The following is a 17,824-nucleotide window of genomic DNA, read 5'->3' on the forward strand; positions in this document are numbered from 1 at the left end:
CCAAAGGACCATAGCCTCTCTTATGGTTTTGAATGTTGTTCTACATGTTTCTCTCACCCTGTTCATGAACTTCTTGAGTCCCCCAATGAAAAAGGAAAGAAAACGGGGGTGGGTGCATAGCTAATCCACAGACTCATGCTGAAAAACATCATTTCAAAAGGTAGGCGGTGCAGAAGCTTTCAACCACCAGCAGAGGGCAAAATTACCTCTGTGTTAAAATGAGCTTCCTCCATCTAGGATGAAGATTTCTGATAAGCTTTAATGGAGACTGGTGACTGTGGGGAAGGTCATTGGCTGGAATCCACCAGCTACTCCAGGGGAGAAATAGGAGGCTCTCTGCTCCTGTAAAGATTTACATCCTCAGAAACCCTCTGAGTTGGAATCAACTCGAGATGGATGGCCCTAGGGTGGTGGAGGTTATAACTCGTGGATGGATTCAAATAATTTAACAACCACTTTGCTTCCCTAGTGACCATTTTAAGTATAAAAAAGAAATCCTGTGCCTGCCCCTCCCCCCAGAAGAACTTATTTCAAAGGACGGCATTGAATCTGCAGCATCGGAAGAGGGACATATCTGATCAGAGCACACAGGAGCAGATGAAGGGGGAGTAGGAGAGAATGGAGCACATCCTGGTCCTCCAGGCCCTGAGGACGATGACCCCAATTAGAGCAGCCAGTCCACAGAGAGGACCACATGGCCAGCCTCACTAAGAGACATGACGTCCCTCACTGACCCATGGCCCTGTGGGGACAGCACCGGAGACACAGTGTGGGAATTGCGCCCGACCTGATCCGGCCACACTGAGGCAAAGCACTGGGGGAGTGCAGCAGAACAGCAAGGGAATGGAGCAGCAAGGTCTCCAGGAAATGCTGAAGGTGAACTTTGGGGCCAGGGCGTGGTGCTCCAACAGCCTGGACTGGAAAACACTCCTAAAGGCCAACAAATGATCCTTGAACTAACTACAAGCTTTTCTTTCTTGTTGTGTTTTGTTTTTTTCTTTGTCAGTGGTTTGTTGTTGTTTTGTTGTATATTGTTGCTTGTTTTTGCTCTGTCTTGTTTTTGTGCATGTTATTATCTCTGCAGGACTGTCTAAATAAGACAGGCTGGATGAACAAGCTGAAGTAAAAACAACAGACCGACAGTTCCGGGGAGGACTTGGGATAGGGGGAGGTGGGGGGGGGGTAAGGAAGTGGTGTTAACAAACCCAGGGACAAGGGAAAAACAAGGGATCCAAATTGGTGGTGAGGTGGGTGTGGCAGGCCTGGTAGGGCATGATCAAGGGTAATGTAATGAAGAGGTATTGCTGAAACCCAGGTGGGGGCAGAGCATGATAGTGGGACAGGAGGAAAGTCAAGGGAAATAGAGGAAAGAGCTGGGAGGCAAAGGGCATTTATAGAGGTCTAGACAAAGACATGTACATATGCAAATATATATATGAGGATGGGGAAATAGATCTATGTGGCTATATTTATAGGTTTAGTATTAAGGTGGCGGAAGGACATTGGGTCTCTACTCAAGTACTCCCTCAATGAAAGAATACTTTCTTCTATTAAATTGGCATTCTATGATGCTCACCTTCCTGACATAAACACTGACGACAAAGCAGGTGAACAAGCAAATGTGGTGAAGAAAGCTGATGGTACCCGGCTATCAAAAGATATAGGGCCTGGGGTCTTAAAGGCTTGAAAATAAACAAGTGGCCATCTAGCTCAGAAGCAACAAAGCCCACATGGAAGAACACACCAGCCTGTGTGATCACGTGGTTCCAAAGGGATCAATTATCAGGGATCAAAGAACAAAAAATCATATCATTGGGTGCACACCTCCATGATATGATTGCTGAGGATAAATGGGTACATAAGCAAATGGGGCAAAGAAAGCTGATGATGCCTGGCTATCAAAAGAGATAGCATCTGGGGTCTTAAAGGCTTGAAGGTAAACAAGAGGCCATCTAGCTCAGAAGCAACAAAGCCCACATGAAAGTAGCACACCAGCCTGTGCAATCACGAGGTGTCGAAAGGATCAGGTATAAGGCATCATCAGAACAAAAAAATCTTACCATAGTGAATGAAAGGGGAAGTGCAGAGTGGAGACCCAAATCCCATTTGTCGGCCACTGGAGGTCCCCTTGCAGAGGGGTCTAGGGGAGGAGATGAGTCAGTCAGGGTGCGATGTAGCACCAATTAAGAATACAGCCTTCCTCTAGTCCCTAAATGCTTCTTCTCCCTAACCCTCACTATCATCTGAATTCTCCCTTACAAGTCTAGCTAGACCAGAGGAAGTACACTGGTGCAGAGCTGGAAGCACAAGGAATCCAGGGTGGCTGATACCTTCAGGACCAGGGGTGTGAGTGGCGATACTGGGAGGGTAAAGGGAAAGTGGGTTGGAAAGAAGGAACCGATTACAAGGATCTACAGGTGACCTCCTACCTAGGGGACAGAGAACAGAAAAGGGGGTGAAGGGAGACGTCTGACAGGGCAAGATATGACAAAATAATAATTTATAAATTATCAAGGACTCATGAGGGAGGGGAGAGCGGGGAGGGAGGGGAAAAAAAGAGAACCTGATGCAAAGGGCTTAAGTGGAAAGCAAATGCTTTGAGAATGATGAGGGCAATGAATGTACAGATGTTCTGTACACAATTGATCTATGTATGGATTGTGATAAGAGTTGTATGAGCCCCTAATAAAACATTAAAAAATATTTTTAGTTCTTTGAATATTTTCAGGAATTGCATAATTCACTCAAATATCTCTTGGGAATTTGGGGTATAACACAAAGTTGAAAGGAATTAGAGTGTCACCCTCTGGTTATTTGACACTTTTCCTCTTCATGCTGTATATTTCTTTACTGAAGTAACAAATGCAAGGAAATAAAAATGTAGCATTTCATCCAAAGGATAACAAGTTTTATTAAATGAATGAATAAATATTACAAGCATAATTCCATCAAACTTTTTATTCCTATGGACGGAATAAATATGCTGTTGTGCAGATGAATGTAACAAAAGAGGAAGGAAGTGCTGGAAGAATGGGGGACTGGACGCGTGGCTTATAACATGCCCTGCTTGCTATTTAACAGAGAGCTAGTCATCAGCTCTGTGTCAGGATCCCTGTTAGTCTTGTGACTATCTGTATGGGTTTGTTTTGTGTGTGTGTGTGTCTATCTATTCAAGGATAGGCAGGATAGGTGATCATATGGAGACAGCAAATGGTCCCACAGTTCCTGGGGGGCATAGGAGGGGAGGTGGGAAGTGGAGCCAACCAGGATGGGTACAGGGGAATAGAAAGTGTTCTAAAATTGATGGCGAGGAGGGAGTAGCTTTTCTTGCCGCGTTTGATCTATTGAGTTGTATCTGAGGTATTACTGAGAGGTAAAATATGGGTAAAAATGATAGAGGGGCTGGAGGAAAAAAAATTTTAAAATGTATATATGTAAATATATGTGTATTTGTGTGTATATGTTATATATGCAAATGCAACAAGGGAGCAGACGGACTTTGAACCTCTACTTAAACCTTACTTAAGTACAAGAATGGTTTGTTCCAATAAGGCATCATTCTATGATGCTCACCTTCCTGACATGATCACTGAAGACAAAATGATGCATAAGCAAATGTGAAGAAACCTGGTTGTGCCAAGCTATTAAAAGATATAGCATCTAGGGTCTTTACAGCTTGTAGATAAACAAGCGGCCATCTAGCAGGGAAGCAGCAAAGCCCACATGGAAGAAGCGCACATGGGAAGAGGTATCAGAAGTTCAAAAACAAGCAGCCAAATTGATTTGAAGGGGCGTAGATGTAATGGAGACCCAAAACCCACCTGTAAGATATTTGGACAGTCCCTCACAGAAGGGCCACATGGAAGGGATGATAATTCAAGGATGCAGTATAGCACTGATGAAGCACATAATTTTCCTCTAGTTCTCTAATATTTCTTCCCCTTACTAGTATGGTTTTTATTTGTTTTACCTTATTAATCATGTTAGATTTACGTATGTTCATTTATATATTTAAGATCATTAGGTACGTGAAAGCCAAGATAGATAACTCTTCAGAAACAGTAACAAGAGTAATGGTCCCACCACACACACACACACACACACACACACACACACACACACACAGAGCAATGGTTCCCTGAGAGTATGGGAAGAGGGGTGGGGAAAGGAGGGTATAGGGAGCTGATAGCATTGATAATCCCACTCATTGGGATCAAACAACAGAATTGTATGTGAATGGCTATATGGATTGTGTAAGATATGCCAAGAAAATTATCAGGCAGGGAGGGGATAAGGGGGAATTGATATCAAGGAGCTCAAGAAGAAAAGCAAGTTTTGAAACTGATTGTGGTAGCATTTGGACAATATTGCCTGATGTGGTTGAACTATGGAATGTTATGATATCTATAAGAGCTCCCAATAAAATTATTTAATAATAAAAATAAAATAAATAAAGATGGGGGAATAAAAGGTCAATGTCAATAATGAGAGTAGAGATATCAGGAGGGTAAGGGATAGGTAGGGGAGAAAGGGGAACTGATCACAATGATCTACATATAACCCCCTCCCTGGGGAACGGACAACAGGAAAGTGGGTGAAGGAAGATGTTGGACAGTGTAAGATATGAAAAAATAGTAACAATTTATAAATTGTCAAGGGTTTGGGAGGGAGGAAGGGGGGAAATGAGGAGCTGATACCAAGTAGAAAGAAAATGTTTTGAGAATGATGAGGGCAACAAATGTACAAATGGATGGAGGTATGGATTGTAAGCAGAGTTGTGTGAGGCCCCAATAAAATTATTTTTATAAATAAATTAAAGGAGTTCATGTGGGGCTGTCAAGTAAACACTGGACTCCTAACCCAACCAAATTCACTCCATTGAGTCCATTCCGACTCATAGCGACCCTCGAGGACAGTAGAACTGCCTTCTGGATTTTCAACACTAACGCTTTACTGCAGTGAATCCGTTGAGCAGCTTGTGGTTTAGCACCGCTGGCTTTGCAGTTCGCGGCCCGAAGCACAACCACTACACTAAGTCGGTGGCTCAAACGCACCAGCCTCCCTGCAAGCCTCCTGTGAAGAGTTACAGCAGCAGCAGAGAGTGCGTCGAAATCAACTGGATTGCAGTGAGGTTGATTTGGTTTATAACCAAAGAAGGTTCCTAAAGGAACCTTATGTACATCATCTGTGAAATCTCAATAAGCCATTAGTTTAGTTACATCATAGGTGAAATCTAAATAAACCATTGCTACTTCACAGAAAATAAATATAAAAGCAAATAAACACAATAGCTAATGCCCTGAGAGAAATGGAAAGTGAAAGCATGAATAATGATGCAAGTTTCTGAGGCTGTAAATCTTTCCTGAGGCAGTAGCCTCATCTTTCTCCCTTGGAGAGGCTGGTGGGTTTGAACTACCCACCTTGTGGTTAGCACTTTCCCTTGAACCATTTGAAAAGATGCAAGCAGCATGGCATTCCGGTTCTAAACACATCAGTCCACGTTCTTTTAAAAGTGGAAGGGATATACTAATGCATTACAAGAGAAGACTTTACTTTCATTATAATTTAGAATAAAAGTACAATGGTTTGGGGTTGGGGTGACTTTTTTGGCCATTCAAACAAAAAGACTGCTAAATAAATATCTGTGAAACAAAGGAATACAGAATATACTAAAATACTGTGAAGTGTCAGGGTTAGCTAAGTTTTTAATAACAGGAAGACACTGCAGTGTGTGTGTGTGTGTGTGTGTGTGTGTGTGTGTGTGTGTGTGTGTGTAATGTGCTAAGCCCCATGCCACCAGATGTATCACCTCTTTTACTCTTCAAACAATTCTGCAAGTTAGATATTTGGGCGATTCCCATTTTACAGAGTAGGAAATTCACACGGTGCATATAGTTCGTGTTTGAAGCAACATATATCTGAATCCAGAGTTCTTCCACTTTCCACTGCACTGTGTCAAGCAAATATCAACAGCCTCCATCTGCCTAAATTCCTTTTGGGGAAAATGGACCCCAAATGGTATGTTGTAGGATAGCCTCCTTTCAAGTAGCCTTTTCCTCTTTTCTCACCTAGTTCCTAAAATTAACTTTGGTCCATTAAACCAGCTTCCTGAAAACATAATAGGTGAGAGGAAAATGGAAATGGCCCCTACATGTCAAATGCAAGGGTGTATTTAATGCTTGTATTTGTGAGAGGGTTGCATTCCAAAACAAAGAAAATGTGAAACTATATATTTCCTCTGATGTTTGAAGATCAATAACAAATGATAACTGACCATCCTAAAATAGCTCACTAAGGTGAATGAATTACGCTGTATGAAATGAAAAGGGGATGTACGAGTCAAGCAAATGGTGGGCAAGTGGCGTTCTTCCAACAAGTACAAATCAGCCTAGTCCTCGACGTCCACGGTAGATGAAGTGACATGAGGGGAACAGGAGGATCATGTACCCAACACGGTTTCAAACCCCACCACCCACCTTCCATTGAGGTGCCTGCACAGACACATCAACAAAAACCCTCACACCCGTGTGCAGTACCACAGGCTAGAGCTGCTCCATTTACATCCAAAGACTGATTCCCAGACTGTAGAGCCTCCTGCCCTCTTCCTAGGTCGTTATTACTCTACACTGTCCATGTGTCCTTCTCCCTCCTGCCAGCCCACTCTTGGGCTAGGTTTTCTTAAATACCTTGGGGATACAGGGAGTCCCAGGAGCTCTGGAGGTGTGAAGACTGCATCACCTTCATGCCAAGTTAAGGAGAAGGGGCAAAAATGGAAAACAGTAAGTGATTCAGACCAGGCTCTGGTTACGAGGAGGGCAGACGGGAACTGGACATTCTTACAGTCGGCCCCTGCCCTCCCAGACTACCTGCAGGACAGAGGTCTTCACATTCTGGAGGCCCTCGCTTAGAATCTGCATCATCTTCTCAATAGAGGGCACATGAGACAGCTGGCCACAACTGTCAAAGACCAACTGTGCTTTGAGGAAGGGTTTCTGCCTTGGGTTCTGTGAAAGAAGAGTCAGAAAATTCGTGGGACAAGATGTTGATGTTGGTATCCATTCACCCACCCGGCCTGTGACTGCCTGCCCAGCCCCACACATGCCACCCACCACCTCACTTGCAAGTTGTTGGCCACAAAAGAGGTAATCTCCTTCTCCATGATTGTCACAAGGCTCTGGCAAGTCATGTAGTCCACCAGGCGGGCAAGCTGTCCTAGGTGCAGCAGCCAGGCCTCTGCCTGCTTCAGCCTCTGCTCCAGCTCTTGGCGCTGTACCCTCTGGAGGAATATAGAACCCTGGTTTTTCCTGGTCTTCTTGCAAATTAGAACTCGCTCCTGCAGCCCCTGCTGCATTTGGTACGTGTCTTCATGAATCTGCAACAGAGAGTGGGAAACTCACTGGGGGTGGATCTGAACAAACCCTCAGAACTTAGAATCTAGATGTGTCCAGCTAGAGGTTTTAGAACAGAGGAACCCCAGAAATCTCAACATGCCCAGAGAAGATGGGACATGATGTGAAGAACATAGGCTGAGGAGCTGTGATGTGCTGGAGTTCCCCAGGTAGTACAAGTAGCTAATACACAATTTGCTAACCCAAAGGCTGGAGCTTTGAGTGTACCCACAGGCGCCTCAAAAGAAAGGCCTGGTGATCTACTTCCTAAAAGTCAGTCACTGAAAATCTTATGAAGTACACATCTACTCTGACGCAGTTCCTGGCCACTGGCTTTTGGTTTCTAATGTGCCCGTGTGCAGTACCCATGGCCTGGCCTATCTGCTGAAAGTCCCACTATACTGTTTGCTAATCTATCTTTTTATCAGTGCCACACTCTCAGTTACTTTAGCTGTATATTAAGGTTTGTCCTCTAACATAAGACAATATCATGCTAATGAACCAGCCATCTCACAGACCAGATACCCTGGAGCCCATGCCCTAGAGTTATTTCTGAGCCTTGCTTATTCAATCTTTCTTTTAAAAATGTATATCGCTTAAAAAATTATGTCAGACATTGTAAACCTCTCTATTTGCAGGTGCATACATTTTCTATTTATGGTCCAATTGGAACTTTCTGTAGATAGGCCTTTTACAAGCAACACAATGAAAAGTAAGTGAGATGGTGTGGAAATCGCTAATCGACATATGAAAAGATGCTCAATGTTGTGGGTCATCAGAGAAATGTCAGTTAAAACCACGATGAGATACTACAGTGAGCTATAACGGAGCATTCACTGGTTTGGCTAAAATCAAAGACCCGGGCAATAGCAAGGGTAATGAGCACGCAGAGCAACAGAAGTCTCCTACAATTTGGAGGAAAATGTAAACGGCTACAACTGCTCTTGAAAACTGTCTAGGACTGTAAAAAAACACAAACGCACTACTCCAGGGATAGATGGCCAAAAGAAAGGAATGTGTGTGTCCACCAAAAGATAGGAAGAACAATGCTCTTAGCAGTATTATTCACAGTAATAAAACAAACAAAAACACCAGAACCAACCCAAATGTCCATCGACTATTGTTGCTGCTGTGAGGTGTCATCAAATTAGATTGAATTCAAAACAACGCTGTGCATAACTGAATCACACTAAACACTGTGCCATGCTCACGGGAGATTTGTGGGAGCCCATTGCTGCAGTAACTGAGTCAGTCTGTGTCTAGTAGAAAACCCACTGCAGGGCGGAGTGGAGAGAAAACTGATCGTTAGTCTGGACAAGCTCTGAGAGCCTTCCTCTTTTTCACTGCTTCTCTAACTTTACCAAGCATGATGTCCTTCTCCAGGGACCAGTCCTTCCGAACAGCAAGTCCAAAGTGCACGAGATTAAGTCTCACCGTCTCACTTCTGAGGAACAGTCTAGCTATATTCTTCTCAAACAGACTTGTTCTTCCTCCTGGCAGCCTGGTCTAGTCCACATTGTTTACCAGCACTGTAATTCAAAACACCCGCTCTTTTCTAGCCTTCATGATTCACTGTCCAGCTTCTGCACGCATATGAGGTGATTCAAAATGCCGTGGGCTTGATTTAGGCACACCTTAGTCCTCAAAGTGATAGTTTTTGCTCCCATCTGGGCCTGTTTTGTTGAGCTCCTGAGCTGCTGACTGTTGGTTGCCTGCCCTGCTGTTTGCTGCCTGCATTGCCTGAAGAGAAGACTCAGCTGTCTGCTTCCTTGATCTTGGACCAGGCAGCCCTCAGGACTTCCAGTATATTAACTGTTCCATGGAAGTGAGTCGAACTGAGCCCTCTGTACTGCTGTGTGGACTAATTAGCTATTAGATTCCTTCGTGCTGTATAAATCTAGCTAGCTAGCTAGCCAGTCCTGGTTTTGTTTCTCTGGACAATCTTGCCTAACATAATATCTGTGGTGATAATCCAATTTGAGAATGGCTCTTTGCTGTCTTGATGAGGCAGGATTAGTGTAACCTGTACTTGCGTCGATCTCTTTAGAGATATGAAGCAGGCTGAGTAAAGAGACAGTGAAGGAGAGCAGGGGAATGCGCTCGTGGTGGGGCGAGGTAGATACAGAGATGCGGAGAGCTCCATGGAGCCAGGGAGCAACTGGAAAGAAAGACCTCCCTGTGGAGAGAGGATGCTCGGAATGGAATTCAGACCTGGAACCTCCTAAACCAGGGGTTCTCAGCCTTCCTCATGCTGAGACCCTTTCATACAGTTCCTCGTGCTGTGGGGATCCCCCCAACCATCAAGTTATTTTCTTTGCTACTTCATAACTGTAATTTTGCTACTGTTATGAATCAGGCGACCCCCGTGAAAGGGTCATTCAACCCCCAAAAGGGTCGCGGCCCACAGGTTGAGAACCTCTGTCCTAAACGGTGAGAAATGTTTGTTTGTTAAAGCCACTCTCTGAGGGTATGTCTGTTATAGCCCACTAGATAACCGAAATCATAAGGAATAATGAGTAATACAGAAAAAAACAGAAAAAGGAAAACCCAGGGTAGGATAAGGAATTCTGGGAGAGAGAGAGATCATTTGACCACTTCAACTTTTTTTCCCTTTTTAATTATAGGTATTTAAAATACTTACAGAAAATTGCAAACTTGATGATATCGAATTCTAATGTATCCAAACATCCACTGTTATATATCATAAGAGTGATAAGATTTCAGCCAAGAGGGAATTCCTCCTTGGAATGGAAATGTCTTAGAGCCAAAGCTATCTTTGAGATGCTCACGGTTTCTTCCTGGCGCCGGAGCAACTCGCACGGCGTCTAGAGCAGGGCGCAGAGCGGCAAGGCGGCCGCTTCACTGTCTGGCAAGTTCTCATCTTTGCAAGATCTGGGTGAGTGCTCTGTTCAGTGACTGGCCTATCTGAAGATGGCGATTGGCCAGAGAACTGTGTGGGTACCTGGCCCCAGCTAACAACCACCACGACAATAAACCAATAAACCAAGGGCAAGACAAGCAGGGCACATGTCCTGGGGCCACTTGAAGGGGACGCTACTGAGCAGTTTGCACTGACCTTTGCCATTCCCAGGGCCAGCTGGGGAGCTCGTTCTGCAATGACAGCCAGTGGTGTCCCTACAAGTGCATGTGGGAGTGTGGATTGCACTGGGTGACGCTGTCAGCGGGGTGACACCAAAGTGGCAGTCGATACATTTTTGTGCTGCATTTCAGTGGAATTTCATAATTTTAAGAATTAAAATGCCCCTGAAGTTAGTTATAACAACAAAAAGCATTCATTCATTAGCCCAGCTTCCGGGTCTCAAAACCTGGACAAGACTTAAACTTTATGGGACTTTCTGTCTGAAACTTCCAGTGTGTTCAGGTCAGAGCGGTCATCATGGTCCAATTACAACAACACGAGGAATGGCTTGGTGACAGCTGCACGTGTGTGCTGTAAGCACACCCTCTTGTTTTAGTGGCTGCTGGTGTTTTTATAATGGATGATTTTGTCAACTTTTCTGGCGCTTTAGCTACAATCTTGTGGGGAAATTAGTAATTGTGAAGCAATATCAGCAACTTTTTTTGAGAACAAAGTAGTAACTACAAGAGCAAGGAGAAACAACGTAAAGACTCCCCCCCACCCCCCACCCCCCACCCCCGGCACTCTAGTAATGCTGTGGTTAAAACTGCTGTAATTCAATGTAGAAAGATGATACAAAATGATTTTGTTGCTAGTATTCATATAATACAACCTGAAGTTATTAATTTAAGCCATTCAGTAGCTTTATTTGTCACATATTACTCTAGGAGTAAAGTTGGTAGTAAACGCTGTTGAGGATTCAGTAGGATCTGGTGTAGGAGAAGGGTCATGGAGGTGGGGATGACACAACCTCCCTGGTGCCAGTGGTTAAAACTAAGGCCTTCAGATTAGAGAGCCCTCGTGGGTCAAGGCAGATGGTGTGATCCTTTTTTCCTCCCCCAATTACCTATCTACACAAAGCTTTTTCTTTGAGTTATCTCAGCAAAGCAACCAGTAAGTAGTCTGGCAGGCAGACAAACCTACTTTTTGCTATCTCGCCAGGTCTGTGTGTGGCCATTCATTTTAGTGAACCAGAGATTTGGAGAAATTGCCCCAAGGAGGCCTGCCGAGTGCAGTTTGATTCCTACTTCCCACCTCTTTAGAGGCTCCAGTCATTCAGTCAGCCCTTGGCCTAAGCTCCCTCTGGCTCCATTCAAGTCCAGCTGGCCATCTCCCTCCCCTTGGACTCTGCTTCACCATTCGGTGTGCTGGAACTTCCTCCAAGGTGCGTGCTGGAGAGGTGGAAGTTGGGGAAGGAAAGGGGAGGCAGGGGCAGGAATGGGTGTTTGGTCTTTATATTCCTTCATCTTCCCTTATGGACACAAACTTCAGGATTTCTAGTGACTGTACATTAGAATTTCATGGAATACCAGTGGAAATGTTTCAACATGCTTATGAAGCACTGGAAACACTGACTCATCTTTGCCAAGAAATTTGGAAGGCAGTTACTTGGCCAACTAACTGGAAAAGGTTCATATTTGTACCCCTTCCAAAGAATAGTGACCCAACAGAAAGTGAAAACTATAGAACAAAATCCTTACTATCACATGCAAGTAAAATTTTGCTGACAATGATCCACCAACAGTTGTAGCAGGAGCTTGAAAGGGAGGTGCCAGACGTTCAGGCCAGGTTTAGAAGAAGACTCGGAACAAGGGATACCACTGCTGATATCAGATGGATCTGGGCTGAAAGCAGAGAATGCCAGAAAGATATTTACTTGTGTTTTATTGACTATGCCAAGGCATTCGATTCTATGGATCATAACTATGGAGAGCCTTGAAAAGAATGGGAATTCCAAACACTTTATTGTGCTCCTATAGAACTTGTATATGGATCAAGAGGAAATTATGCAAACAGAACAAAGGAATGATGCATGGTTTAAAATCAGGAAAGGGGTTTAAAATCAGTTATGGTTGAATCCTCTCACCATACTTATTCAATTTTTATGTTGAGCAAATCATCAAAGAAGCTGGATACTATGAAGAAGAATGTGCCATCAGTCCTGGAGGAGGCTTATTAATAACCTGAGATGTGCGGATGACACACTCTTGCTTGCTGACAGTGAAGAGGACTGGAAGCATTACTGATGAAGATCGAGGACTGCAGCCTTCAGTATAGATTACAGCTCAGTGTTAAGAAAAAATGTTCTCACAACAAGACCAATAGGGATCATCAATGATAAATGGAGACGATATCGTAGGATTTTGTCTTGCTTGGATCCACAATCAACACTCATGGAAGCAGCAAGCAAGAGCTCAAGGAACACATTGCACTGATTAATGCACAAGGCCCTTTTAAAGTGTTGACAAGCAAAGAGACTACTCTGGGAACACTAAGGTACACCTGACCCAAGCCATGAGATTTTCAATTGCCTCATCGTTTCAATTACCTGCATGTGAAAGTTAGACACAGAATAAGGGAGACTGAAGAGGAATGTGAATTGTGGTGCTCACAAAGAATCTGGCCATGAACTGCTAAAAGATCTAACAAAACTATATTTGAAAAAGTACAGCCAGAATGCTCCTTAGAGGCAAGGGTGGGAAGACTTCATCTCACATACTTTGGACATGTTGGCAGGAGAGCCTCAGTCCCTAGAGACAACATATTTGGTGGAGTAGAGGGGCAGGGGAAAAAAGAGAAGGCCCTTAACATGATGGATTTGACACAGTGGCCACAGAAATGGGCTCAGCATGGACACTATTGTGAGGATGGCGCAGGACCAGGCAGTGTTTACTTCTTTTGTGCGCAGGGTCAGTATGAGTAGGAACTCATTCAATGGCGTCTAACGACAACATACGTTAGAATCGATCCTCCTGCCTTTTACACCTGCTCAAGGTAGGGTCAAAGATAAGCCCAGTGGCGCGAAAGACTAGGATTTTCTCTCTCAAATCCCCTAAAGTCCCTGGCACAACCAACTGACAAAGCAGAAGTCATTCTGATCCATATCCTTGTTGTTCACAGGCCAGGGCCAAAAGGTTAGGGACAGGTGGAATCCAAGTCTCTGCCCACTTGTTAAGGACCCGTCACCCTTGGATGGAGGCCGCTACTGCAAGGCAGGGCAATGGCTCTGAGCCACCTGCAGAGAGAGGCCAGGACATAAACGAAGAGGAGGCTGGCACCATGGGGAGCTCACCTTGGAGAGAGGGTTCGAATGACCTGGGACTTCTTACCAGTTTAAGAATGGCTGTGCAGAGGTACAGGCAGCGGCAGAGCAGCCGCAGAGCCTTGTGGTTCGCCTTGGTGAGAGCCTTCTGCAGCTCCAGTAGCTCATAATTCTGATCTGGCTCCTGAGGAAGCCAGGGCACACAGTGCAGCTCCTGCAGAAGCCTGGAACCAAGGGGTAGGACAGTTAGAACCAGCAACCCAGCTCCCTTTCTTGGACATCGTGGGAAGATCACAATATTCTTAGCGGCCCACAGGGACAAACTTCCTCTCAGGACTTCCTTGGAAGAGTGCAAGCGCTGGACATTGCTGGTAGGGCCACGCTGGGGGATTGGGCTTGGGCTCTGTGCAGATGATTGCGCAAAGTGGCGCGTCTGCCAGGAGAGGTCACAAAGTTCGGACTTGAAAGGAAAGATTCTAAATGCTTCTTCCCCGGAATAGAGGAAGCTAATGGCCCTAAACATCTCGCTGGCCAGGTAAGTTTTAGGATCCTGGGCTTGAAACTCCCGTATGGGCAGGCCCTAAGAACCCTGAAGAAGCCATCTTCTCTATCCACTTTCTCTGAAGAACTTCACATCTCTAAACATCCTTGCAAAAGATGAAAACGCCAACAAGCAGAGAGGATGATCCTAACCGGTGCATTCATCTAGTGTCTACTAAAACACACAAACGTGTTGCTTAGATTCACAGTCGCATGTAGTCCTCACTCTACTCACTGTCATCCAGGCCCTTCTGACTCTTGGCAATCCTGCAGGACAGAGTAGAACTGCCCCGGAGTGTTTCCGAGACTGCAGCTCATTACAGGAGGAGAAAGCCTTGTCTTTATCCCTTGAAGCTGTTGGTAGTTTCGAACTGCTGATCTTACGGTTTGCAGTTCAACATGTAAACCACTGTGCAAAAATCCTTATCTCTAGTTTACTGACCAGGAAACTGAGGTTTAAAGAGTAAAATGTCTTACTAATATTAGGGAAGTAAATTCAGTTTGGTCGACATTCTAAGCCTTTAAACTATTAATAGCTTCATGATATTAGGCTAGACTAGAGGATGGCAACAGCCTGGAGCAGAGGTTGTAAGTTGCTTGCCAAGTTCAGTTCATAAAGTTTTTCAGATTCACCACAAAGAGTTAGCCAGCACAGTATACCAATAAAAACCTATCTGTAGACAATGGGACATCCCCTCACAGAAGGGTCACAAGGAAGGGATGAGTGAACCAGTAAAGCACCGATGAAACACACAATATTCCTCTGGATCCTTGACACTCCCTCCCCTTCCATTAACATGGCCCCAATACTTCCTTTGACTGTGGGCTAGACAGGAGCATGTGCACAAGTACAGATAAGAGATAAGAGCTCATGACACAAGGAATCCAGTAACAGGAATGGGAGTAGCAATTCCAGAAGGGTAGGGGGAAGGCGGGGAGAGGAAGGGAGGAAGAGGGGACCGAGCTCAACGATCGACACATAACCACACCTCCCCGCTCCAGGGGGACCAACAACAGAAACTAGGGGAAGGGCACAGAGGTTGGTGTAAGATATGAAAATAATAATAATTTATAATTCTTCAAGGGGTCACGAGGTGGGGGGGGAACTGATACCAAGGGCTCAACAGAAAGTAAATGTCTAGAAAAGAATGATGACAACATATGTACAAATATGCTTGCTACAATTGATGTTATGGATTGTTATAAGAGCTGTAAGAGCCCCCAATAAAATGATCTTTTAATTAACTAATAATAATAAATAAAACATAAATAAAATCACTTTACCCCTTGTCTGAAAAAAAATTTTTTTTGGAGCCAGCCTGTTAAAATTAAGAAAATGTGAATTTCCAGGAAATCTAGAAAAGGAAGATGACTGGCCACACTGGGCAATCTCAATTATAGTCCTCACCGCCCTCAAGTCATGCCCTAAATCCCTGTGTTCATCAAGACCTCCTGCTTGGTCTCTGTATGAGAGAAGATAAGGAGCCCCAGTAGCACAGTGGGTTACGAGTTGGGCTACTCACCACAAGGTCAGCATTTCAAACCCCCCAGTTGCTCCTTGGGAGAAAGATGAGGCTCGCTGCTCCCATAAAGATTTACAGCCTCAGAGACCCACAGGGCCAGTTCTACCCTGTCCTATAGGTTGCTATGAGTCAGAATTGACTCAGTGGTAGTGAGGTATTTTGTGTTTAGTACAGCAGAGAACGCAATTGGGAAGCAGCTGAGAAGTGGTGTTGGGAAAGCAGAGAAGGACTGAAAACAGGTGCAGTTAATATTTCTGCCCCCAAAAGAACTCAAGGAATACTATGGAAAGAACACAGTGTTTGGAATTTACCTCCCAGATTTGAGAGCCAATCATTGTGTGATCTAGGGCAAGGTGGTAAACATAATAGCATGGGGCAGTGCTCAGTACATATTACTCAGGGAAAGTGCCAGCATGTTAAATAGCGTGTGCGACAGGATCCATTTCGTCTGTGTGATGGGAAAAGGAGGTTAGGAAGCTCTGCGGCAAAATGCTCACGGTGGTTACTGACAGGCGGTGTGATTAAAGGGTCGCTTTCTTTGCGCTTGTTTTTGCATTCTTCTTGAATACAAAATACAATGAGCCTTACTTTTTTTTTGGCAATAACAATTTTAAAAGTCCCACCTTAAAAAAAAAAAAAAGTCCCACCTAAGTGTAATTTGAAGAACTCACCTGCTGACATGGAGTAGGCCAGCTCCAAAGTGAGGCACAGCCGAGAGCAGGTGATTCCGTAAGAAAAGTTGGCACTGACGCATCACCTGGAACTTCACAGTCTTCTTCCAGCTACAGGGTAGAGGTCGGTGCTGCCATGCTGCTGCCCTCATTTACATCCTCCCAAGTTCCATACCCATCATCACCTACCGGGTCAACGCCTTGCGTACAAGGTAATTCTTAAAGAACGGAATAAACTGAAGCTTTTGCCAGAGAACAGAGTGGCGATGCCAGGTACCCAGTGTCATTGTGTCACTGCCCTCCACAGGATGCATATGCAGGATCCCAAAGGGAGAGAAGATGTAGTGCTCAGGATTCACCTTGTTTGGTGGCACGACTACCAGGTTGTACGGCCTATAGAAAAGAGCGCTAGTCAGTGAGGGCCCAGGAAGGGACAAGAGAAGAGTGGGGAGGTGAAAAAGGCAGGCAGGCAGGCAGGAAGGAAGTGAAAAAGGAAGGAAGGAGTTAGAAGTACAGAAAAGCAAAATGATCTTCAAACTAGAAGGTGGAACAAATGAATAGAAGGGAATTAAAAAAAAGTACCTATCCTGTTCTAAGAACCTCTTGTCTCCAGACCTATATACAAGGTGTATTAAACAAAGAGACAGAATTTTTTCAAAGCTATGTATTTAATGTTTTTTTGCAAAACAACCTTATCACCTTCAAAGTACAACTCCACTACATTTAATACATTTGTCAAACCTGCAATTCCATTCTTGGAAACATATTTCCAACTCATGATGGCTGACAGCACCTTCCTCATTTTTTTTCTTTACCTCTTCTACATCATCACATCACTGTCCTTTCATTCGTAGAAACAAAAAGATGCCACACAAGCAAAGCCAGGTAAGGTGTGTGGGGCAAGAGAGGCCTGCTTTCTTTTTCTTAATGCCGAATTGGCACACCCAGTTGCCTGCATAAGCAGGTGTATTGTTGTGACAAAAGCAGGGTCCCATCTGCCACAAATCAAATCTTTTTGGTCAAACACTGTTATACTATCTTTTCAGAACCTCTAAATAGAAAGCTTGACCTGGTGAAGAACTCCAAATACATTACGAGTTGACATTTTCGTCCCTTCAGGAAGTTGATGGACATCCAGAATGAGGTTTGTCATCAATCGACATTTCACCTTGAATTTGTTCCATAGTGCTATCCTTGTAAGCTGTATTCAACATCGCCTCAGTTTCTGTGGCATCCTCCCACCGCACCCAGGAGGAAACAAAATTTCATAGCTGCAAGCTGTTCTCTTAAATCAGCCATCACAGAAAAATGAGATTTGAGTGAAACTGCTTTTACGAAAAAATTCACTGAGACCAGAGAGAATCTTCCCAGGCGATGCTACTGGGTGCACTAACTCAGAGTGAGTTGCTAGATTCTTGCCTAGTGGGAAAAATGTGTAGTACGAAAGCTCCACTTGGCCCAGCACAATTCTGGGGTTTTTTTAGTACCCCCTCTATGAGGGTGGCTTGAAAAAGTTCGCA

General features: G+C 44.4%; 1 protein-coding gene across 1 annotated transcript in view; it reads right to left on the minus strand.

The window, feature by feature from the left end:
- The window catches only part of DNHD1 (dynein heavy chain domain 1), a 73,172-nt gene that overhangs the window by 41,823 nt on the left and 13,525 nt on the right, over positions 1 to 17,824 (minus strand). The window contains 6 exon segments of the mRNA XM_075547728.1: positions 6,687 to 6,738; positions 6,867 to 7,004; positions 7,118 to 7,372; positions 13,638 to 13,794; positions 16,305 to 16,415; positions 16,494 to 16,697. Coding sequence (XP_075403843.1) covers positions 6,687 to 6,738; positions 6,867 to 7,004; positions 7,118 to 7,372; positions 13,638 to 13,794; positions 16,305 to 16,415; positions 16,494 to 16,697 — 917 coding nt within the window.

Source organism: Tenrec ecaudatus, chromosome 4 (genome assembly GCF_050624435.1).
Source record: "Tenrec ecaudatus isolate mTenEca1 chromosome 4, mTenEca1.hap1, whole genome shotgun sequence".
NCBI classification, from domain to species: domain Eukaryota; kingdom Metazoa; phylum Chordata; class Mammalia; order Afrosoricida; family Tenrecidae; genus Tenrec; species Tenrec ecaudatus.